The 25,247-nt window shown below is 32.7% G+C and overlaps 1 protein-coding gene across 3 annotated transcripts; it reads right to left on the bottom strand.

The window, feature by feature from the left end:
* Positions 1 to 743: 743 nt before the first annotated feature.
* Positions 744 to 25,206, bottom strand: FAM76B (family with sequence similarity 76 member B). 3 transcript variants are annotated; one of them, XM_074304474.1, is made up of 10 exons: positions 24,775 to 25,206; positions 23,964 to 24,028; positions 23,566 to 23,620; positions 22,433 to 22,588; positions 21,474 to 21,673; positions 18,257 to 18,304; positions 17,578 to 17,658; positions 16,780 to 16,915; positions 13,970 to 14,071; positions 744 to 871 (listed from the first exon to the last, which is right to left on the bottom strand). In XM_074304474.1, the coding sequence occupies exons 1-10, from the start codon at positions 24,859 to 24,861 to the stop codon at positions 842 to 844; spliced, it is 960 nt and encodes a 319-aa protein (XP_074160575.1). In that variant the 5' UTR covers positions 24,862 to 25,206; the 3' UTR covers positions 744 to 841. The 3 variants fall into 3 exon arrangements, with proteins under 3 accessions (XP_074160575.1, XP_074160573.1, XP_074160574.1); XM_074304472.1 differs by lacking the exon at positions 744 to 871 and adding an exon at positions 9,384 to 12,257; XM_074304473.1 differs by lacking the exon at positions 744 to 871 and adding an exon at positions 9,384 to 12,257 and having other exon boundaries at positions 16,780 to 16,912.
* Between the last annotated feature and the right edge of the window lie 41 nt (positions 25,207 to 25,247).

The following is a 25,247-nucleotide window of genomic DNA, read 5'->3' as shown; positions in this document are numbered from 1 at the left end:
AAGATTTCAACTGCACTTCCCTTGACCTACATTTTCTGTAGCTTCTGGCTTTGTTAACATGGCTTCCTGGTTAAATAAGGATATAAAAGGCCCATCCATGGGGAGCCAGGATCTTTCAGAACATCTGTCAGATGTTCCAAGATCATTTAAGTTGCCATAACTTACCTGACTGATCAGACATAATTCTTATGTAAAGAGGTGGGAAGAATATGGGATGTAATTTCTAACCAGACGAAGTAGTGAGGTTATTGAATATATTTCCATGCCATAACTAAGTAAACTCTTTTTGCTAATTACTAAATGTCTACTTGTCTCATTTTAGTCTAACATTACTGAACATAAACTTACAAGGTACTAGTTTGCTCATCACACTAGTAATTTTCCACAAAAAACAAACAAACAAACAAAAAAAAAAAAACCTAAAACAAAAACATATAGAGCTTAAATGAGAGTAATAGGGGGAAAAAGTTGGTATGCTTCTGATGAATTAAAAAAAGCAAAAGTATCAAGCACAATTTTGGATAATGCAACAATAAAAATAAAATCAATAAGAGAAAAAATCATTATGTTTAAAGACAACAAAGATAATGAATATTCAAATTCAATATCAATATTAAATTTATTATACCAAATGACAGAATAACTAATTGCACAAAAATAAAACTAAATGAAATTAAAAAAAAAAAAAAACAAAAAAACAAAACTTGATAGCAGCAGTAGCCTTTTCTTACCCTACTTTGGAGCTTCTAACTCAGTAGTCTTTCATGATGATCATGTGAAATTTAAGGCAAGCCAGTTCCCAGTTATATGTAACATCACAGAGAATCCCCTAATTGGTTGCTTAGTGAGAGGAGCTGATTACTCTGGGGACCTGTTAAATCAAGAAAGAATTTCTTGTTGGAATCTCTTGACTCTGGTTGTCCAGGTAATAAGGACCAAAAAGTAACAGACAGTCCTCTACCCTGATAACACAGTAACTTCATATAGAACATGGGCTTAACAAGGAGGATTTGTTACAGGGATCTTTGGCAGCTTTTGACCTTTTGTATTTTGTATTTTCTTGATTATAAATGAGGTTTTTTGACTTCTTTATGCATTTCGAATGTCTAGAGGCCTCATCAGAAGTCCCTGAATGGCAGTAATAGTGGTATCCAAAGTAATAATGACTTGATGGCAGATGTAGCATCTACATTGCGAAAAACAAAACAAAACAACAACAACAACAACAACAAAAACTAGACTGATCAAACAGTATGCAGTGACATGCTGAAATGTGAAATGATTAGGTCATAATGTAAATTCAATTAGAGTAATAATTGTGGAAACACTGTTCTCTAAGAATAAGAAATATATAGAAAGATAAAAAAGAAAACAATATTGGAAAAATAAAATTGGTATTCCTGTGATTATTGAATGAAAAACTGGGCTATTTTTATTCTAAAGAATCAATTGGGGCCACTAGTTGATATAGTGGATAGAGCACCAACCCTAAAGTCAGAAGGACAGTGAATTCAAATCTGATCTCAGCCGTTTAACACTTCCTAGCTGTGTGACCTTGGGCGAGTACCTTAATCCCAATTGCCTTAGGGGGAAAAAAGAATCAATTAAACATTTATTAAATATATACTATGTGTAAGAAGCTAAGGATACAAAAAAAGTCACTGGGGATACAAAAAGAAATCATGACAGCTGTAAAAACTGATTTATGCTAAGGCTTAAAGATCTTATAAATAAACAAATGGGAAAATATTAAACATAGCCTTCACATGATAATCAAAAAAAATAAGCAAAAGATGGAATCATATAATCTGATCCCCACATTTTGCAGAAAAGAAAACAGGCCCAGAGAAGCAAAGTTATTTTTCCAAAGTCACAAAGACAATAAGTGATAGAACCAGGATTCTAACTTAGCTCTTATAAATCTAACCTGAGCACTCTTTAGGAGAATAGAAGCTAAAATTGTTATAAAAACAACAATCAAAAAGAACTACATTTAAAAGGTTTTCAATGCATTATTAAATGTAATTGCACCCCCCCAAAAATCCCATTTAAAATAACTTTTTACTAATGGGCATAAACAAATTGTAGTGTACTAATGTAATAACTCTGATGCAATTAAGATCGAAAGTTTGAGGAATACAAAGAAATCTGATAAAAAAAAAAAAAGCTTTAAAAAAATGAAAAAATAAAAAAAAAAAAAAACCAGAAGGATAAGATACACATTAACTTTCTTAGATAAGAAAATTAAATGACAATGATCAAACAAAATCTTCAGGATGAATTAGGGACAATTGAAAAAATGGTTTTGATAATTTATGCACTGAAAGTTATTTCCATATAATAGTTACTAATAATGTAATGTTTAGTAGTGTTGTTCAATGTTATGTATTCCTTAAAAATAATTTTAAAAATAAAAATAAATTCAATGGAAATATTTCTGTAGAAAGATCGATTAGATTCAGAATTTAAATTCCAAATCATCAATAATTCATGAAGAATATATAAATATTCCCATTATTAGAGTCCTTTGGGGTTTATAAAATCCTTTCCTCACAATAATCCTCTAAGAGATTGAAAGTAATATCAATTTCACTTTAAATATGAGGAAACTGAGGCACAGAATAACTCAGTCACAAAGCTATAAGTATTGGAGCCTGAATCTTAAGTCATCTATGTGTTCTCTTTAGCAGACAAGCAGATGCCACATTGACTCAAGTCAAACACATTTAATTAACTATTGTAATGAAATAAGTGACAAGAAAGATTGCTCCCTTGCACAATGAAGTGCAGTAATAACAAAAGCTATTACTGCACTTACACTGGGAAAAGGAACAAAAACTAGGAATGCACAGAGGCAGGCAACTTATAGCTGCCTTTTTTCTGCCTTGGATGCAGCCTGGTGGAGCTGTCAATGTCCTCGGTTGTTCTACCCTTTCCGTTGAATTCTGCAAGTAATCTCACTGAGCTGCTCTCTGCTGCCATCTGTTGACACCTTAATTGAATTCAGCACAGTGAGAATCTTAGCTCCAAATTTTAACTCAAGACAATGAAAGGTATTCTAACTTCTGTGTGTCCAGACTAATAAGCTGCACCCAAGAAACTAGTTAGAAAAGGAGAACTCGGGTGCTCCAGCTTGGGACCTCACAATTTAAAATCTTATTTGAATTACAGTGATGAATTAAAAAAAGTAAAAGTATCAATCACGATTTTGGATAATGCAACAAAAAGCATTATGTTTTATGAATTTATTATGAATTATTATTTATGAATTATTATCCTTTTACCTCCTCTAAAATTTCTGGTTGTCACCCTCATTTCTTGAAAATTATGCTATGTTCTTAAAGTTTTTAAAATTTACCAAGGAGATAGCATATCTTGTCTATTTTGTGGCCAAGTATAATATGAAAGCATGGAGGTTGATACAATTGATCTTATCATATGCCTAGAGATTCCACTATTCCATAGAGCATTTTGGTCATTTCATACTGCAGTACTCATAATTATTTACAAAAAAGATTGCTATAAAAATAACTGCAGTTCAAGACACAAACAATAGTTACAGAAGATGAAAAGAAAAAGAAATTCTATAAAGAGTTCAAAAAGACATCTCAAGTTAAATTACAATGATTTTTATATTTAGTTATATTTAATTTCAATGCTAAAGTTTAGACGGTAAGAAATTTGCCGCCAAAAAATTCAAGAAAAAGGAAAACAAGAAGCTAAAGACTGTATAGGCTACATAGAAGTCTCACTCTTTTATATCACAAATGCTTCCTTTGAGAAAAGAATTGGTAGAGGCTGGATATGGTGAACACGAAATATCATTTTTAAATGGAACTGATTATGTTTTAATAGAAAAAAGACATTATTGATGTGGTAGTTATCCCTGAATTAGCTATCTTTGTAGTTGCAACACCAATTTGTTAGAACAAAGATTAAAAATAGTAAAAGATAAAAAAGAGTAATAATAAAGAAAATTATGTCCCACAAATGAAACAAACTCAATTCCAAATAATCTAAATGATCACAAAAATGGGTTATTGACAATAGTGTGCTTAACAACTCACTGGAAAAAAATGTACATATAACATTAAGTTTCATTTTCATTACTAACATTTTCTTCATTGCTGCCTAAGTCTAAAAAATCAGCTGAATAATAAATTAAGCCCTGATTTGTATCATTTACCAATTTCAGAGATGTAAGAGCTAAATTGAAAATTTAACAATTGGCTCTTGCAAGATGATTTGAACTGACTCCAGCACACCCAATAGCGGAAATGACAATTAGTACTGATAATAATTTTAATATAGAAGTTTAACCAATATAAATGAATTACTAAAAGAGACCAAAAGAGTATAAAGAATACCTTAGTTAGCAAGCACTTGACTTACTTGCAAGCCAGATAATAATGGCAGCCAAAAAAAAGCATCAATTTAGAAAATAAGCTCATTTGTAAAATCTTATAAATAGACATGATTACAGGCAGTACCATCTCATAAGGCAGAGAGAATCAGTGGCAGTAAACTAGTTTTAAAAGGCCTTGGTAAGAGATCCAATCTAACAAGGTCACTCAAAGGACAAACAGAAGGAAAATAGAAATGATCCAGAAACTATTTTCTCCATCAAGAACTAAAGATTCACTATATTGCAACCCTAACATCACAATCCTAAGTGTGCTCATAGAATAAGTAGAAATTACACTCAAGAGAATCAAGATAAAAAAAGCAGATAGAGGAAACCAAATATACATAGAGGAGTTACAAGCTGGAGGGGAGACAGCTGTAAAGGTATCTTAATCCAGTTTTTAAAGTGGGGAAAGAGAAGATAATCAAGTTTGTGGAAAACTCATACTTCATTAGAACTGGGAGAGGAAGGGTGATTGAGGAAACATCAACAACTAATGACCTATATATATATATGTCTACTTTCCTATTTACACAAAATCTTTTTTAGATACACACACAAGATATTTTCAAAGAGGGCCTTAACATAGATCAAACAAACTTTTTCAAGTGATATTCCACAACACACTACAACTTTTATTATCATATATTGACTAAAAGAAGAGATAAGACCTCGCTGTACTTATTTTTAATTAATTATGAAAACGTACTTTGTTCTATATAATAAAATATCACCTTAGAGGTGCTCTTCCACAAGTGTGTCCCAATCCATGTGTCAGAAGATTCTTTAAAAGATGTAACAACAGAAATAACCTTATTTAATTATCCATCTCCTGATCATTAACATCAGGTACTATCTTAAACAGGAAAATGCATGCTTGCCAACGGTGATTGCCATTGGGATGAAGGAGATTCAACACAGACTTCAACTTGAAATGGAATTTCCAGTGGACAGTGAGGTAGTTCTTTCTGAGAATACCATTTGTGAATGACATCATCCTGGTTGCTAGTTCTTAGAATATGAAAAAGCCTTTTGCAACCACTCCAAAAGGTTTGGCTTATGCACACTGAAAAGATCAAGTGAATAAAGAATGTCTTTTATCTATATTATGACATCCCATTGAATGGGCAAACCATTGAGCTTATTTCTATTTCTCCTCTTCTTTCTTTTCTCTCTCTCTGACAAACATAGCAAATGGACAATGAGCTGGGCCCAGAATCAAACAGAAGGAAAATAATAAATTTCTTTAATGACTCCAAACTTCTTGGAAAAAAAAAAAGTGCTATCAAGGTTGTATGGTTAAGTCATGGAATACTACAATTTTGGAGGATTTATGAGTAGCACTCAGAGAGCAATGGAGAGGTACATGGTTAGTATGAGTAAGCTCTAAAATAAAAAAAGGAATTTTGAAATGGAGTAAGAGTTAACTAACATCAGACTAAAATAAAAAGATAAAAAAATTTGTTAGTGGCATGGCAAGAGCAAGGGATAATTAATTCATGCACTTAGTTAGAAAGTAATCTCCCTTGAAAATAAGCACTGTTTCATTCTTTGTATCAATATTTCTAGTGTCTGCCACAAAGAATTGTGGGACAAAAGTTAGTGGGTTGAATAGACCAAGAAAGGGTTTTAAGGATAGGGGAGAACTCTGGCATGTTTGTAGGCAATAGGGAAATAGTAGACAGAGAGATTAAAGATAAATGAGAGAGTAAGGATGATGGAAAGAGTAAGCATGGTTTGGAATGGGATCACGTGTTCACATAGATGGGTTTGCCTTGGAAACATTTGCAGAAACCACCTGGGAAGTTATCATTTGAGGAGGGGAAGAAACAGCTCATCAAATGACCTCATTTTTTTCAGTTAAATATGACACAAGATCCTTAGCTGAGATGATGGGGCAGAGAGCCAGAAAGGTTCTGAAAAGCCACTCTGGTGAGTGGGTCAATGAATCCATTGAGAATTGCCTTGAAACACAGAGGGCCAGGTGAGATTACGCATAAATTTGTACTGCATTCAATTAGCATGGTTTTGTTATATTCTGAGGCTTCAGTCAGCAGCATAAGAGTAGGAACAAAGGCCGCAAAGGTGGGAGTCATCTAAAGATGAGATTTGGTGAGCCAACATCAGTGATAGAAGTACAAGGGATTACAGAGAAGTGGGGAACCTTTCTTCTGCCACGGGTCATTTGGACAGTTATGAAATCAGTCACAAGCCATACAAAACTATCAATTTACAGAACTCAAATTGTAGGAGGTTGTTGTACCTGGCTTTCAGTTCATGGGCTTTAAACAGCTGGTAGCCAGTTCCCCATCCTGGACTAGAGAGGAGATAGACTATCTAACTGCTTTTTCTAGGGTTCAAGATGAGAAAGGAGGAAGAATGCAGCCGTTGCAAGGGTGATGGTCTGGGAAGGAACCAAGGGACTGGAGGTCACAGGGAGCAAGGACAATAGGGTTTAGGAGATAGACAAGAGAGGAGGAAGGATAATATGAACAGATAAGGGAATTTTTAAGTTTATGGACTAAAAGAGGTACAACTGATGGTGACACAAGAGTGGTTAATGAAAAATAATTTTAGGAACTGGGAAGTTAGGATGTTTGAGGGAATATCAATATATACAATGAATTAAGTTTTTCAGGAGAAAAAGACAGGAGGAAAGAAGGGTGACATTTTAGAGGTCAAAAGAAAACTATCAGAATTTTAATTGGGTGACAGAATGAAACTCAAGAAAGTTGTGAGATGGAGTGAAAAAATAAGATTTCAGACATAGGCAAATTTGTTACTTATGGATCAGACATTCTGGAAAACACAGCACAGAGTGGATAACATTAAAGTAGAATATTGCTGGTGTTAGTTGAGATGGAAATAAAGGCAAGAGCGGTGAGGGATGGAAAACTGAGTTTGAATAATGATAGTAGTGAGTTTCTAATCACTGATAGGGGAAGGCATGAGAGTGGGTCTTTATTAAAGTTTGATGAATGAGCTCAGTAAATTACCAATAACCCAAGGATTTTGGCCCCAGGGTGGCAATCTTTCAGAGGAAGGGGATTAGTATAGGGGGAAGGATTCCCATGTAATGAAATTTTTCTCCAGGAAGAAGGCAGGAACAGGCTCAACAGGCCTCAAATACACACAGAGGGAGGGAAGATAGGATGCAGTTTCTGTCACTCCCAATGAGGAAGATGCCAGATGTGAAGACTGGGGAGGAATTTACCCACTCTAAAATCTTAGCTCTAGATGGCTGACCCTATCACTCTTCTCAAATTGCTTTCTTAACAGTTCTTGATTCCTTTTACTGTTAAAACCTAAAGCCTTATCCCCAGTCCTTAACCATATTGACAACTCCAGAATATTTGACATTGTTGACTATCATTGGACTTTGATTCTTGGAACCCTTCTTCCCCACATGTCCTCTACCTCAGACATTCTTTTTGGCTCATTTTCCCCCTCCCTTTTAAACATTGCTATATTTCCATATTTTGGGGCCTCCCCCTTACTTCTCCCTTGGTTATCTTATTCACTACCATTTCACTCATCACTCAAATGACTTCTAAATCAACCCAAAATCTCTAGCCCATTTTCAAGTGCCTGCTATCTCTACCTGAATGTCTCAGTACTTCCAAGTTGATCTTTCTCACTCCATCACTCCCAAAACTACTGACTACATTGTGATTACACCATTCTTTCATCAACCAAATTCTTTATCTCAATAATCTTCAACCCTTACCTCTACCCTCAATCTGTCATTTAGTACAATTGAAAGTCTTAATTCAATCCATTATCTCTTAGTGTTACCTCAATTATAAAATGAGAAATGCATATAGACTGAGGTCCCTCTAAGCTCTAGACCAAAAGTTCTTAATATTTTTTATGTCATACACTTCTGTGGCATGCTAGTGAAGCCTTTAAATTACTTTTCAGAAAATTTTTAAGTAGATTAAAAAAATATGGAAACATTTATGTAATTTTATTTCCTCTTGAGTTCATGAACACCCCTTCATCACCATCAAAATCCATACTCAAGATTCATGTACTCTTGCTCTAGATTTATGATTCTGATTTAAGAATAAAAAAAGCTGTCAATAAGGTATGGGGTAGAAGTGAGGATAGTTAAATCTTTGCATTAAGTACATCTTATAAGGATTTGACACTTTAAATCATATATGGAATTGACAAATATAAAACCCAATGCCATTTATTCTAGCATGCATAAGTGACCAAAAAATATGAAAAACACTTCTCAAATGAACTGAAAACAATAACTAAATAGATCAACGCAGTGAAGGGGTTATAAAGAAAAGCAAATAAAACAACTGAGATTTCTTGACACTGAGCACATTGGCAGAGGACAGATACAAAGTTGGATGGGCTTTGGAGACAATGTACTATTGTGGCTAGTAACTGGACAAGCAATTGAACCATGGTTAAAAAAAATTTACTGAAATATTAATGCCATTTGGGTCACATGCCATAGTGAGAAAATATCCCCAAGAAGCAAAGTCTTGATATAAGCCAAGATGCCCATAGTTTGAGAAATGGCTAAAAATTATGGTACACAAATGTAAATAAATCTTACTGTTATATAAAAGTGGAAACCCCACCACCACCACCACCAGAATCATGTATTGGTATAAAGTAAAAAAAAGAAAAACAATATAAACAAATGAAAATGGGGAAAAAAAAGATAAAAATAAAAACTGAACTATGATGACTCTTTTGTTCAATTCTTTGCATAGATGAGAGGCAGCCTGTACACAGACTTAACATACTAATTAGTTTTGGTATAAGGGATGTCTCACTACATATCACTAAGTTAAGGAAGTGGCAAGAATATATATGAAAAAATTAAAACAAAATTTTAAAAATATAAAAATTTGAAAAAATCTATTGGTCAATATTATAATGAATGATTTAGAATTAGAACTGAACTCAGTCTTCAATTTGGGGAAAGAAGGAAAAAAAAATAAAGACGATAATGTTTTTGTAAAGTTTTTATTGTGAAATATTTGATTTAGAAAAAAGTACAAAATGTCAACAGTCAGATGTGTGCAAGTACAGTATTTCAATAGTTTATACATGTGAACAGCTCAACAGCTTCACTGCAAAATGCATATTTAGACCAATACTATCTAAAAAGGACTGCAATATTAACAGGCTTAAAGTACATAAATAACTTGAGCCAAAGTGGCTATCACTTGTCAATGCTAATGAACAGCTGAAAACAAGCTAAAAAGCACAATACAGCACACAATATTATCTCCTTACAGATCCACAGTTAAAGAACATCAGGCCATTTTGTCAATACACTACAGATCCAAGACATGTTGGTCTAGAACTCAATGTATTTGTTTACAATCTTAAAAATTTAAGTTTTAAAATGAGGTCATGGAATAAAAAGAAAAAGGGCATATTTAAATTAGGACTAAACACTGTGAAGCCCCTAAAAGGTTTTAGCATTAGAATTTACAAAGCTGACATAATCAATTGAATTTTCCGGTGTCCCTTAAAATAAAAATAAAAATAAATTTTAAATTGCAGCAACTTCACAAGTTTGAACGTGTGTTATTGAGTGTTACTAAAATGGATGGTTTGCTTTAAAAACTATAATTACTCCTAAGGAATGAGAAATAGATATGAAATTGGAAAAATACCAGTTATGAAAGATTTTAAATGAAAATAAAACATCTTTTTGATTTAGTAAATCTCTTCAGCATTAAAATGCATTATAGTATAGTACAACTTGTATTTTCTGCTAAGTTAAAAGCACAGTATGTGTATTTAACCTATGAAAACTATTAAACTTAATGTAACTATATATGTATGTGTGCATATATACATACACATATATTTACACACACATATATATTAAACTTGATGGAAATAAATTGATGCTTTTACTTTCAAGTTAGAAATATTCGGGATATGCTTTACTTGAAAACTACCCCAACTTTGTACTTCTAAATAGGGCATATTAAAGAATGAGAGTATGATTCTATATTGAAAAATTTGTAGGAATAAGCTACTAAAACACCAGTCATTTCAAAAAGACTAGTACCACCCACAAACTGTATTTGAAAAAGCCAACCTTTCTAAGGGCAATAAAATTAAAATGTTGGTTTAGATACTTTAAAACATTAAAAATTTTTACAATGATATGTCTAGTAATAAGAATGTGGTGAGCACAAGTAGTCTGCCCAGAGCAGAGTTGAGCTGGTTTAACCTATAAAATATTAGGGGCAAGAAGTGCTGATTTCATTGTATGTAAATAGTAAACCCAATAGAGAGACAGATTATTTTTAATGCTTATAAAGTAAAAGGCTGAAGTGATACATTTTTAAAGCAGACCAATTCCATTCAAGGCTCAAAAATTATTATTATTATTTTTAATTTTTAAAAAAGGCCCAATATATGTAATTTACACTAACATAATACATACGTCATCCTATACTATCCTTTTGAGAATAATGATTTAAGACATTGGGACAGTTTGATGTGTAAACATCACTGGAGTCTATTTGAAGTTCCAATTTATACAAAGAAAAATAAACAATAGCTTCAAAGGAAATTTAGAAAACTTTAGAATTTATCCAATTATGCAGTGGTAACTATACATATTAATTCTATTAATCAGATAAAAGTAGAGAAAACAGTAGTAAAGATGTTTTAAAAAATATTAATATTCAACTAAGAAGAAATATGTGGAACTATATATATAGCTAGACATGCATATTTCTGCACACAAATATGATTCACTGTGGCAGAATTAAAATATAATATTGTCAAAAGATTTAAAATGAAGTCTTTTGGGAAATGATTGACAAAATAATAGGACCAATACCATCCCCTATTCTACAGACACAAATCACAACAACCTAAAAACGTATATGCACTAATTGTTGCTAGTTCTTAATACAACCTCAAAAATCTCACTAGCAGTTTGCATTTTCTTTTTAATGTCTCCTGTACATATGCATTATATACAAACATTTATTAAACATGATCTTAAAAACAAAACCTTATGTACAAAAGACCAGCATTCCTATAAATAAAAACATTAGGTGGCAAAAAGGCACTTGTAAGTAAAAATCTACAGTAGTCTTTACAAAACAAAAACATGTATTTTATCTTGGATACTGTACAATAAATGTTAAATCCTATCAAAATAATGAAAATACTAGGCTACTCATTAACTACTACTAATGATGCAACTATTAAAACATATTTACATGTATTTCTGAATTTCATTTAATAAAAGCACCATGATTTCCCTCCCAAATTTACCATATTTCAATAGAAAGTAAAAGAACACAATTGCCAAAAACGTAAGTGTCCATAATATTCCTTATTCCAAAAGTTATATATGCCTAAAATTGAAAACGGATCATCTGAAGTTAGCAGTGTCAAACAAAGAAATCGTTGCTTTTACTTCTTAAAAACATCTATTATTTATTGCATGTTGCGTTCTTTTAAAAGAGCATTATTTTCTGTCCTTTAATAACTGTTTTAATACTATTGCTGGCAAAAAAAAGTTCTTGGATATCAAAAAATTAAAAAGATTCTTCAAGCCAGTTGAAGTATTTTATTTGAATATTTTGACAACTAAAAAAAAAATGCTGCATTAGTTACAAAAGTGAATAGGAAACACGCCAACTCATTTGGTGTGCAAAAATATGTTTTCTACTACACAGAATTTTAAGGGCTTCACAGAATTATTTGAATTTACAATTTAAGCAGAACACTAAATATGAATATAATTATTTCCTCAAGGTGATGTTAATATACTTCCACTTTTATCAAACTTTTTACCCTTCGACAATGCTGCAACCTGTTTGAGTAGTTCTCTATTTTTGGCCTGTAGTAGACAAAAAACACTTGTGATTAAAAATAAGGTTTTTGTAATAAAAAAAAAAAAAAAACTAAGAATAACTCCATTAATATTACATAAACAATAGAAACATTATAATTTACTTTGCAAAAGATTTCAAAAGTAATGTAGAAACTCATGGTTCATTAGCCTTAAGAATGGACTGGACTAGGAAAATGTAGACTTTTACCGTTCTCTTTAACAATGTTAATAATCAACACTATTTTCCTGCACATTATGCTTTATGATTTTTCAAGCCCATTCATATATATCATTTCATTTGATTCTCACAAAAATTCTTGAGAGACCCAAGGCAAATACTATCTTTTCTCAATTTTACAAATGAAGAAATAGATTCTGTGAAAAGACTGGCCCAATAGGTTTTCCAACTCAGTCTGGTTCTCTTCTACAGAATATACCACATGTTTTCGAAACACAAATGAATACATCCTCACTGTGAACACTAGATCAAACAAAAGTAGTATTTTGTGTAATTTTTTTGGGTGCTGGAAATGTTAAAACCTAAAGCCCACATACTACTCACTATGTTTGTTGGTTTCAACTATGACCTTTATCTGATGTTACCCAATTTGTTGGCCCCATCTTGTTCTCAAGTGACTTTTTTTCTTTACCTCTTCAAATGCATTCAATCTTCTATTATCTTAAAGCTTTTTCATAAAATATTTACTATACCCTGGTAACTCAATTTATGTGAGAAACTATGCTTATCTCCTATAAGAAATTCAAAATCTTATCACTTCTGGTCCCCTCCTTTCAACACTCCAAAACTCTTTCAATACTTTGATTTTTTTTTCTTACTTCTCATCAATGGTAATTAGGGTTTTAGATCTTATCAATTTAAACTTTGCAAAATTAAAAATCCCAAATAGTTCTATGTATCTTCTGTTTGTGCATGGGTATGTGGAAAATGGGGGAAGAAAAAACCCCAATAATTTTAAGACTGAAAAGTAACTATAAAGATATCAGTAAACTGAAATTTCTTACTATTTAACTAAATTCCTTACTAGCTTATTCTGAAAGATTAGCTGATTTTAAAATCTTTTTTTTTTTTTAACTTTATTAGAAAATCCAGATGCAAAACATTAGAAGGGTGAGAAGTACTTTAAGAAAAACCATCTCATTGGTAGTGATAATGTAACCTTGTAAAGATAGTCAGAAAGTCTAACAAAGAAGTTTGACTATAACGATGCAATACATGGAAGATAATAATTGAGAAAATAGGACAACAGGTTTTTGGAACTTTCAGGGTTCTGCAGGAGAAAGATCTGCCCCATGCATTCAGATCCTAACTTAATTGTCCAGATGGTAAAGAGAGCTAGATGAAGACCTGGAATAAGGACCTGGTAATAAATTATCACTTGTCTTCTTCCATGTTGAAATATTACCTAGACAATTTTAGCATGAACTCTGGATTTACAATTTTCTCTTTAAGCAACCCACTTTATAAATTGTGGAATGGAACCTGGAATTATAACAACCTCCTCCCCTGCTCTTTATCTACAATACTGTGTAGTAGGGAAAAACAATGGAAAAAAGAAAGAAGAGAGATAAAGATAGGGCACATATGTCCCTAAAGTAAATAAATACTTACAAAAGATATAAATCAATGAATATGATAATTTGTACTTTTTGCTCTCTTCAACTTATAAAGTAAACTGTACACTAAAAAAAGTATTTACCTGTAGTTGTTCCACAGTTTCCTTGTGAGCTTTCTCCATACTGTTCATTTTTGTTCTCAAATTAGATTCCTGGTATTGGAAGTCTGCCTTCAGTTCAGTTAACTAAAAAAATATATCAATATATATGAATTGCATTTAGTTTTTTTTACAGCATTATTCAAAATTATATAGCTCAAAGTGGTGATTAATATCAATTTCAATGGATACCAAGATGTAGTTATTCTTTTTTCCAAGTATTTTGTCAGTTCACAAATACTTAAGTCTTATTAATCAATTTTAATGTTATTAAATAATAAATTAGTAATGGATTTTAATTTCAAGGCAACAACTAAGTATGCAATAAGGCTTAGAAAAAAAAAAACAACAACACCTGCTTTCAGGGACCTTATATGGCTCACTATAAATCTTACAGCACTTTGGCACTTTTTACAAGCAGGACAACTTATACAGCATACTTCAAGCATATCATAGATGCTGGGAAATACTTCCAACATTGACCTAAGATTTTCCTTATTCATTTTAAAAGGAATTACCACCCCCCCAAAAAAGAAAAAAACGACTTAAATTTTACATTATTCAAAAAGAACATTATAATCAAAGCTTATTTTTCCAATAATTCGAAAAATTCCATTGTAATTTGCTCATCATTATTTGATATTTTTGCTCAAACAAAAGGTTGGAAAAGAGCATTAAACACATCTTCAAGCTGGAAGGAAGCTAGTTGTAGGTAATGTTTCAATTTTAACTATTATAACAATAGAATTTTCATCCACAGAAAATTAAGCATTCCCTAATGTATAAATCCTACCTTTAAAATCCAACCCTTTGTGCTATAAAATGCAGCACTATCGTTTAATTACTTAAAAGATGATAAACGGATGATGAAAAATAATAGAGAAATTGACAGTCAAAAAGAACTGTCCTATATTCTACCTAGTTAAAATCCTTGACTCAGTTGTGGATTAAAAAACAAAACAAAACAAAACAAAACAAAAAAAAAACCTTTTTCTGATCTACTGGTTCAAACCACTTTACCAAGATTATTAATCTATTCACAGTAATGAATACCAGTGAGTATTCCTACATTTGTATATGGTGAATCATATTTAATATACATGCTTTTTTTGCAAACATGATTTTAACACTGATGACTTATAAAATGCCAATCACATCTTGCTAAATTATGAGAAAAAATTATAAACAAAAATAAACTAAAATATCTGCACTGATGTGATGTTATAAGGCTGTAAAAATCCAAAACAATAATTAAAAATTCACTTCCACTTTTCTTTCTTTGAGATTACATGTCTTCAAATGGATACCTCTTAATTCATGTTCTAATTAGACATAAAAAGTGATACCCCGTTTTCAAGCAAAAGGTGTAAGAGATTTCCCTAATTTAAAAATTATTCAGTTAATCTATATGAAAAGTTTAAAATTGGTTATCAAATAACAAGTAATTATTACATATTTATATTTGCACATATAAGAATTTTTATAGTGGTAGCTAAGTGGATTGGTGGGCAGAAAGTTGGGCCTCTAGTCAAGAAGATCCAAGTTTAATTTTGGCCTAAGGCACTTACTAGCTGTGTGACCCTGGGCAAGTCACTTAACCCTGCTTGCCTCAATTTCCTCATCTGGAGGAAGGAGCTAAAGAAGAAAAAGGCAAATCACTTTAGTTTTCTTTGCCAACAAAAACCCAAATGGGATGATGAAGAGTTGGATATAAAAAACATCTGAACACCGATAATTTAAAACTGTCAATCAAGTAACCAGTAATCACCATATATTTATTTTTGCTTATATTTGGATTTTTATGAAATAAGTTTGCATATTAAAACATCTGATAATGAAGACTCTAGGATTACAAAGAGATATAATGGCAGCTTAAGAATTGTTCTAGGTAAATTCAAGGAGAATAATTCATACAAATACAGTAATATGCTAAACTAAAACTATACTTTTTGAAGTTAGTGTACTAAAAAACAGAAATAAGTTCAAATTTAATGCAAATTTTGAAGAAATGTTAATTTACCTAAATATGATAAAACCACATTAACACATTAATTAAAAAGAATTGAAACTACCTTAAGATGCTATTCTGATTTCACTTCTAAGTAACACATTCATGTATATTTACCTATAGCAGAATACCCTGAATCTACAACACAATTTACTATGTTGACTCCTGTACAGACAAAGTTCCAGGAGGATGATTTTTATACTATTGAGCCTCATTGGCCAGATTAAGAAATGTAAATAATTGCAAACAAAAAGCTCTAAAAAAACTCGCTTAAATTCACACATAATGCTCTTTTTCCATCCATAGAATGAGGTGCACTCATTAAGGCAAAATGAGACATTTAAAATACATGTGCACGAATGCATGCATGTGTCTGTTTTGAAAGAAAATATTGAGAGATCACTAAAAGTCAAAATAATTAGTTCTTTAGAAAAACTTTAGGAGCAGCTAAGTGGTGCAGTGGATAGGGCACCAGCCCTGAAGTCAGGAGGACCCGAAATCAAATCTGAAATCAGACACTTAAAGGGCAAGTCACTTAACCCCAATTGCCTCAGGGGAAAAAAGAAAGAAAGAAAGAAAGAAAGAAAGAAAACTTTATACTTCTCTACTGATGCTGGTTCCAAGGAAAACCATCAAAGGCCTTGCTGTTTCATCCAGAATCATGTACAAATGACCAGTAAACAATATGATAAATACTGTCAGAGAATGTCGAATCTTAGATTTGCAACTATCAAATAAGAGTTAAGACATAACAGTTCAACTGACTTCAATAGTGCAATATTCTCACCTTTTTATCTTTTTCTAAAATGGTTTGGTCTCTCTGTTGTAAGAGACGTTTAAGTGACATCACTTCTTCTTTCAGCTGGCTTATAAGGACAAAATTGTCAGTTCCTCCACTATCTGCTGACTGATTTATAGAGCTACTAAAAATAAAAAGTAAAATATAATTAAAAGAAGTCCAAGAAAAACAGCATGTGTTCAAAATGCATAAATTAAGACAATTCCACAAACATCCTTAAGGCTAATGCAAAAAAATATGTACCTGACAGAAATGGATGCAACTGGCAAATTACCTTACTAATGGCACACATTACAAATACCTGCAGAAATATAATTCAGTATTAGCTTTTAGGGGGTCAATATTTCTAGCGTAAAGCAATACGCAGCCAATTTGTACAGTAATATCAGTAAATGTTTGGCTAATGCACTATATAATAAATCTATTCTAACAAAACTTAAAAGTTTAAAAATACTTATTGAGTCCAAACTTTCATTTGTCTGAGGGGTACCAGTTAGAAAATGTTCTTTGAAAGTATGTGGCCTTTTCCAAATTATTTATATTTTAAAAAAGTTTTTTGTCTTTTTTTTTTTTTGTCTAAACAAGGCAGTAGAAACAGTACCATTTTCATACTATTAAGTTTTCATTTAAAAATATCCAATTGATTATGGTCACTGTCCTATGTGATATAAGAAAATTAATAAAGAAGGATATTAATTTACTTTCCTTTATCATATAGATGCAACTATCAACCATCATTGTTCTCTTGGGCTGAAATTTCATAGCACTAAAGAAATCCAATTTTACCTATCTCCATTGGATGGCTTGGATTCCAGTTTGGGTTTTTTCTTTGGAGTTTCATTCTGAATTGCTGCAGAAGTTTTATGGCTGAAATCAAATAAAAAATGTTAAGTACAGAGTAATAGCAACAAAAATATCAACAGTAAATCTGAAAAATAAGTATAATTTACAATCAATCAATTTTTAAAGTGCTTACTATGTGCTAGGCACTGTGTGGAGTGCTTGGTATAACAAAGCAAAAATATAGCCCCTGTCCCCAGAAACTTTTTCAAATGTGGAGACAATTGAAAAAAAAAAAAATTACTGAGAGCAGAAGAAAATAAAAATGTGAAAGGTGTCCTGCAGAAGGTACAAAATTCTCTACAAGATACATGAAAGAAGGTATCGTATAACCTTTAAAAATCTAAATACAACAGAAGCAGAAGAAGAGATTAGGGAGAAGCCGAAAAAATATAAGACCTGAAAATCAGAAGTTCATAGGATTTAAAATCCCAGTTTGTCTCTAACTAGCAATCTAAACTCAATGTACCCTAGTTTCCTTTCATTTGGAAAATGAAGAAATACAATAGATTTTTCAGCCCATTCTCATTTTCATTTCATTTCAGGCAATTTAGATTTTTCAGTTCCATTTAAAAATATTAAAAAATACCAAATTCAAATAGTTCAAAATATGGTAAATATTTACCTCTGTTTCCACAGTCCTTGCTCTTGTTCTGGACTCAGACTGCTGATTCTGAAATACACACAATTAACATCTAATAATATCTATTAATAACATTTGTTACCAAAGGAAAACAAAATTAAACTTTTATCAGAATGTTTTTGTCAGCCGAGATTCATTTAAGTTATCAGAATGAAAATTGCAAGATAGCCAATTGTAATCCTGTACTTGTCTATACCATTTTTAGACTTATGTTTTTCAGTTTAATTTATGAAAGAAACCATGAAAAATAATTTAGTCAAACAATTTCACCAGGCATTTTTATGGGTTCCTGGAAAGAAAGCACAGTAATGGAGAGGTCTTTATAACATGTATTTGTTCCATCCTCTCCAGACTAAAATCTAATATGGGGCCTTTTAAGAATATGAAAATCATTAGATGGGTACTATAATTTCAAAGTTTGAAAAACACCAATTTAAAACTTCAGTTATAATGGTTAAGACTTAACCATCTGTCAGTTGAGATTTTTACCCTATTTTAAAGATTAAAGCATGCCTCAGTAAAAATCCTGAACCTGAAGAAATTTTTTCTGACTATAAATTGCTTTTGCTATATTTTAAATTGGCACCTTTTTGTTCTGTGGAGTTTGGAAAGTATCAATCATCCTCAAGGGGGAAAAAACTTTCCAAACAGAGTATTTTGGTTTCTCTAATTCTTCTAACTTTTCCTTTCTTTCCTAAACAATTCTCCCAATACTCTATACATCTTCCATTAGTATTGTAAACTAAATATACTCATCTAGTAAAGATTAAGACCATAATTGGGATAGTGAAAGAGTTCACAATTCTAACTTATAATACTGTTTATATATCATAGTATATTCTTACTTCTTAAACCACTATGATACAGTGCTAACTCGGTTAGCTTGTTACTCATTATGACTTTTGGACTTTTTTTCTGCTGTACTTACACATATCTAGTCCTTCACAATCTTGCATTCATATACTTTAGTTTTTCTTCAAGTACACTATTCTGCATGTGTCCTTACTGAACTGCTGGGAAAAGAGAGTGGCATACAGACCAACCTGGAAGGCAGCAATCAGAAATTAGGTGGGTCTTTTTGAGCAAATGTGAAGAGCAAGCCATAGGTTTAAAGACACAGTTGTGTATAGTTCTGCAAACTGGTTATAACATCAAAACAAAAGAATCTACTTGTATTAGCATGGCAATAATTATTTTGTTTTTTTTTTCTGGCCACACTCAAAATACAGACAAAGTAACACCAGTCACATTATCTTTAAAAACAGGGAAAAAATGTGTTATTCTCCATATACTCTGAGAATTATGATCTCACTAGATTATGAATTTGAGGATTCAACTTAGTCTTTGCTTTAAACTTACTTAGCATGCACCTTTTGGTGATCTATTGTTTTAGTTATCTCTAAAGACAGGACCCTATAGTCAATTGTGTACTCACCTAATAGTTGGGAGGTCTAGACCATATTTTTTCCAGTTTAATGATGAGAATTTCTTGGGGGACAAAATCAAAAACCTCAATGAAGTTAAATCTTATTAACATCAACTTCCTTGTGTTACTCTACAAGACCTATCATTCCATCACAGAAAAAAATTGATAAGTCTCATAGAATTTGAACTTTATTAAACTAGTTCTTCCCTTGTATCTTATCCTGAGAACATCTATTAAAATAGATTAGGGAGAAAATTATTCTGGTACTGAGCTACCAGTATTCAAAGCACTTAGACAACTCTCTATTTGTGGTTCACATTCTCCTACCACCCAGAAAAAAGTAAAACCAAGTAAGACTTTCATGCTTTGCCCCCTAAATCTAAACAGCTCTATGGGAAAAGCGTAGGAGGATTGTGAAAATTTAAGGCAAGTGGGAAAGTTTTAATTTTAAGTTTCAATTCTTCAATTTATCTCATACTGATTCAGAATGTTTTACTATTAGAAAAATGCCTCTTTTCTAATCTCTAAACCACTTTTAACTAAATAGAAATACGAAACAAATGGAACATAAATTTGACTTTACAAAATAACTTCTTGCACAATCTAATTCCTTTTTCTACTCATTAGGCCATATTTCTAATAAGTATTATATATAGATATCTTTTTAACCATTATGATGTTCTCCTAATAAATTTTTTTTTGGGGGAGGGAAAGGGAGGTGGTGAGAGGAGGTAAATCAAACTATCTTCAATACCCACCCTAGGAAAACATTTGAAGGAAGCTTGCAGTAAATTTTGAAATGCAAAGTCTTTAGAATGTAAATTTTTCATTCCCTAGTCTTTTATCATTTAGATTTTCATATGTTGTTTTCATATACGATACGATGTACAAAGATTAGATAATTTTACTTTGTCAAAAGGCCTAGAAATAGAAAAATAGTTTTAAAAAAGATATAGTATTGCATCTTTCCCCAATTTTAAAAAAATGCAATGAAAAAATGGAAGTATTTCCCTTATTTGGGTATAAAGTTCATGCAAATATATATTTTAAAAGTAGCAATACTGCTATTAGGTAAAATTGTGATTTTTCATAGTTTAATGTCCTCCAATACTTCCATTGCCTTCCTAACTATTTTGGTTATACTTTTCAAATGACTGTACACTTACCAGTCAACATCTGAAAAAATTAGGAATTAACCTGAACACAAAAACTTTAAAATGTTCAAGTTTTTATTTACGGAAGAAATTTTATTTATTTTTTAAAACTCCTTATTACCACCCCCACTCTGTGTTTTGATGTGTAGTTTTCATATGCTGTTTTTGAGAATGATCTTAATGTTGAGTCCAGAGTAATGTATATAAAACAAGGAAATACTCAAGCTTCTGACAGCCCAAGTCTATGAACTGATCAATTGTTAACATACTGTTCTTATAATATTATCCTATATTTACTTCCCTTTTCAATCTGTGATTTGAGAATTAGCTAAAAGCAAATTATTCTCAGCCATATCATTAAAATCATAAGGGTTGGTTTAAAAAAAAAGATCTCAATACAAAAATATTAAGTTACAAGGTGGTGATGGTGGGTGGGGACAATAGGGAGGACACTGTCTATACTCTTTAAAGTGTTTATAACCTAGAAATTAAGTATACAAGGCAAATACTCAAACAGACAAGAAAGATTAAGATTAAATTATATCACTGAGATATTTTCTTCTAAGTGCTGAGGGAAATCTTGAATTATACTGAATATACTGTAATCCTAAATACTTACTTGTGGTGACTACTGCTATGACGATGGTGGTGATGGTGGTGGTGGTGGTGGTGTTTTGAATGGTGCTGGTCTTTCTCAGTAAGTGATGAGGAGGATGAGTTAGAATGTGAAGAACCTAGGCTCTTCCTTTGTTCTTTTGTCTTCTGTAAAACTCTCTTATAAGACAGGGTGCAAAGCCAACATAATAGTTTTCCATCAACCTTTTAGAAAAAGAAGATTTATATTAGATCAAATAGGTCCTAAATGAAATCTCTTAAGAAATTGATTAAAACTCAAGGAAGGCTTTCAAAAGGTTAAATAAAATTATTCTCAAACTTGGAAAACAGAACTTTATAAGGAATTTAAAAATAGGCAGTCTAATGTAACTTCAGACAGATTTCAACATTGCATTGTAGTTTAGTTTTTGATTAGCTTTTTATGTAATTAAATTTGAAATGAGAATCTAGTGCGCCCTTAAGGGCAAATTATTCTTCCTCCTGTTCCTGTAAGTTTAATTTTCTATTCATTTAGGAATAGAACTATCAGCAGAAACTAACTGCCATGCATGCCATTAACATTTATTTGAGGGCATTATATATTAGCTAATAAAACACTATATATTTTTCATAACAGTAGAACTCTCAATTCTGACTGAAAGAGTGGAAAGAGATCCATTTACAAATCTACATAAAATCAAAACTATATTAAAGAAGAAATGTTATTACTACTAAGAAAACATCTTGGGATATACAAACATTTATACTAAAAAATGACTCAAGAAACCTCTCCAACTACACAAGTCACTAAACATCAATTGACTCCTGAATTCAATGCCATCTTGACAATGCTTATGGGGCTGGCTGCAAATTGAATCAGTCACCCAGAAATATACAAATACTATTATTTCCACTTTGAGTTCAAATGAGCGATATGATTATATTTCTGGATATCATAGAACCATGAACAAATAGAAAAATTACCTTTCTTCTTCCTTCCTCTTTTCGATCAAAAGCACATTGTTGTTTGCACTGTTCACAGGTTTGAGGTGGTCCATATTTTTTTTCCGAATTTGTGCAACGCTGACACTTTGTGCCAATAAACGCTGCAATGATATTACAGTACTGACAAGGTTTAGGCTGAAATTGAGAAAAGAAACAACTTTCTTTACTTTAGGCATTTCAATGATGACAATCCTTATAATACTGCAGTGTAAAAATCAAATTCTTTTTTAACATTTGGGAAGTGTTCAACAGTTATCTGTTCAACAACCCATCAATGTTATTTTATTTAGGAACTTATGAGCCCACTGTTACTCCTTGAAAAAACTGAAATAGTACTAATTTTTTTTTTTTTTTTTAGTACTAAATGTGTACATTTTCAAAGTACTTAAAATACTAAAACAGTTGGTTTTTTTTAAGTACTAAATAATGTGAAAAAAAAAAGATAAATGCAAACTCCCAATTTCTTACTCATACTAAATGAAGTCATGTTAATTCAAGAGTTATACCCCAGAATCAGTTCTGAAAAAATCTGTACAAGCGCATACAAACTAAATTTCATATAATTTCAAACATAATTTCATTTTTCTTTAAAGAGAAAACATTTTAGAATCTTGTAGCACCTAAAGTCCTCATAATAAACATCAACAGACTGTCCTGTACTATACTACAATAAATCTAAGTATATAAGATTAGACAAAATTTGTGCTGATTGATATATACCATAAAAAGGCTTTTGAAGTCAAATCCTTCATACTTTTCTCATGAAAAGCGAAAGTTTGAAGGGAAAGAAAGACAAGCACATTTCAACTTTCTGCATAAATAATAGTAATATATTTATTTAAATGTTTTTCCCCCAGGAAGTATGGCTTCACAAACTAGATTTAAAATGGACATAAAATTTGTTCATTTCACAGCAGAGAGCACAATTTCCTCAATCTGTTTATTCTACATTTAATTAAATTTATGAAGTGATGATTTCAGATGTGTGCTGAAACTACTTATGTACCCAAAATAAACATGTTTTCTATGTAAATGCTTTGTCTTTAATAAGAAATATTTGACAGGTAATTCTTCAGTGACAAAGTGAAAATGTAAGTAAGGCACAGACTTACTGTCCCAAACTGCTTCACATTTTGCGCACACTTCTTGCAAATTGTGTTAGTTTTGCTGTAAAAAAAAATTCACATGCCAGAATTTAAATAAATTTAAATTGAAAGTTTAAATACAACTTTTAAGCCGCTGATATACCATGCAGATGAACACATACAGCTGATAGTAATAGATCAGAAATAGCTCAAACCTTATATTTCTTCAAAGATGTTTTATGAAAATAAACATTGTTTTTCAATATAAATTCTTGGTCCTACTAGTAAAATTTCAACTTAAATAAATTTGAGAAAGTCAATACTTTATAAGAAATAATCACAAAATTGGGATTATTGCCTGTAAAAGGGCATCCTTGAGAAAAGTTTTAGGATATCTAAAAGATTTTAACTATTTAAATACAAACCTCTCCTGTTGAAATTCTGATCTGCAATAAGTACATTTTACAATAGGATGTGCAATCCGACATTCCTGCAAGAAATTAATACAGCAGCGTTTAGCATATAGCCGAGTTTCTTCTGCAAAGGGGGAAGAATAAACCTCTATAATTTCAAAATAATGTATTATGTTTCTGCAGGTAGAGTGATATTATGTTCTACCATGTAATTATTCAAGTGAAATATACCCTAATTCCTTAGGGGGAAAGTGGGTTTCTTTGTGTTTATTATATTTCTATATGTTACTAGTAGGGTTAAACAGGACGGCAACCTGGTCGAGTCAATTTCAAGGTTTTGTAACCATCTGAAAACGCTTTCACTCTTTTGCAATGCTGCTTACAAATGATCACTTTTGCTTTTAGGATCTGAGAAGATCCCAATTCTCAGTCGTACTGTTTTTCTGTGCAGGACAGCTCATCCTTCAGTTCCCTCGTGAGAGGTTTAAAAGTGATCCCTAAATTCAAGAAGGGGAGAACTGAAAGGGCAGGGAACCAGGACAAAAATACCTCCTGCAGGAGACAGGTGGCTGGCAGCCTCGGGGGTCAGCCCCACCCCAGAAGCCCCCTCCGAGATCGGGCTGAGATCTCGGGCCACCAGGCGGGAGGCGATCTCCCCTCACGCCCCACCCTGTGCAGAGAGAGAAAGATCCCAGACGCCGAATTCCGAGCCTAAGACTCCAAACCCCGAGGCGCCGGCTACGGGAGGGAGGAGGCGGAGCGCGGGACACCCAGCCCTCTCCCCGGGCCACGTCCCACTAGACCCCGCCCGGCGCACACGGACCTTGCAAAGCTGCTGCCCCTGGGAGAGCTCCTCGAAGGGATAGCGTTGAGTACACTTTGTGCAGGCATACAAGGCCGAGGCCGCCATCCTCCTCCTCCTCTTCCTCCGCCGCCTCCTGCAACACGGAGCCCTGCGGGGGACTGCGGGGTAGCCTGGGCACCCGGGCCCGGCCGCGCGCTCCTCCCGAAGCTTCCCCCCTTGACCCCCACCCCGTGCCCACTACGACTCCGCGCTAGGACCCAACTACAGCGCCGCCGCGGACTAAACACTAACGCCACAGCCGTCTCCCTCCGCCTTGCTTAGCCACCCGTCCTCCCGGCCCCGCAACGATTCCCGGCCGCTCCCTCTTAGGCCCCGACGGCGGCGGAGGGAGACGAAACGGGGAGTCGCGGTGTAGATTTGCTGCGAGGCGACTGATCCGCTTCCTTCTCCTTCTCTCTGCTCTCATTCGGATTGGCTGGTGCTTTCTCCAC

This window comes from Sminthopsis crassicaudata, chromosome 3, assembly GCF_048593235.1.
Source record: "Sminthopsis crassicaudata isolate SCR6 chromosome 3, ASM4859323v1, whole genome shotgun sequence".
NCBI lineage: Eukaryota > Metazoa > Chordata > Mammalia > Dasyuromorphia > Dasyuridae > Sminthopsis > Sminthopsis crassicaudata.
Note: the sequence above shows the minus strand (reverse complement) of the source record. Positions and strands in the feature narration are given on the sequence as shown.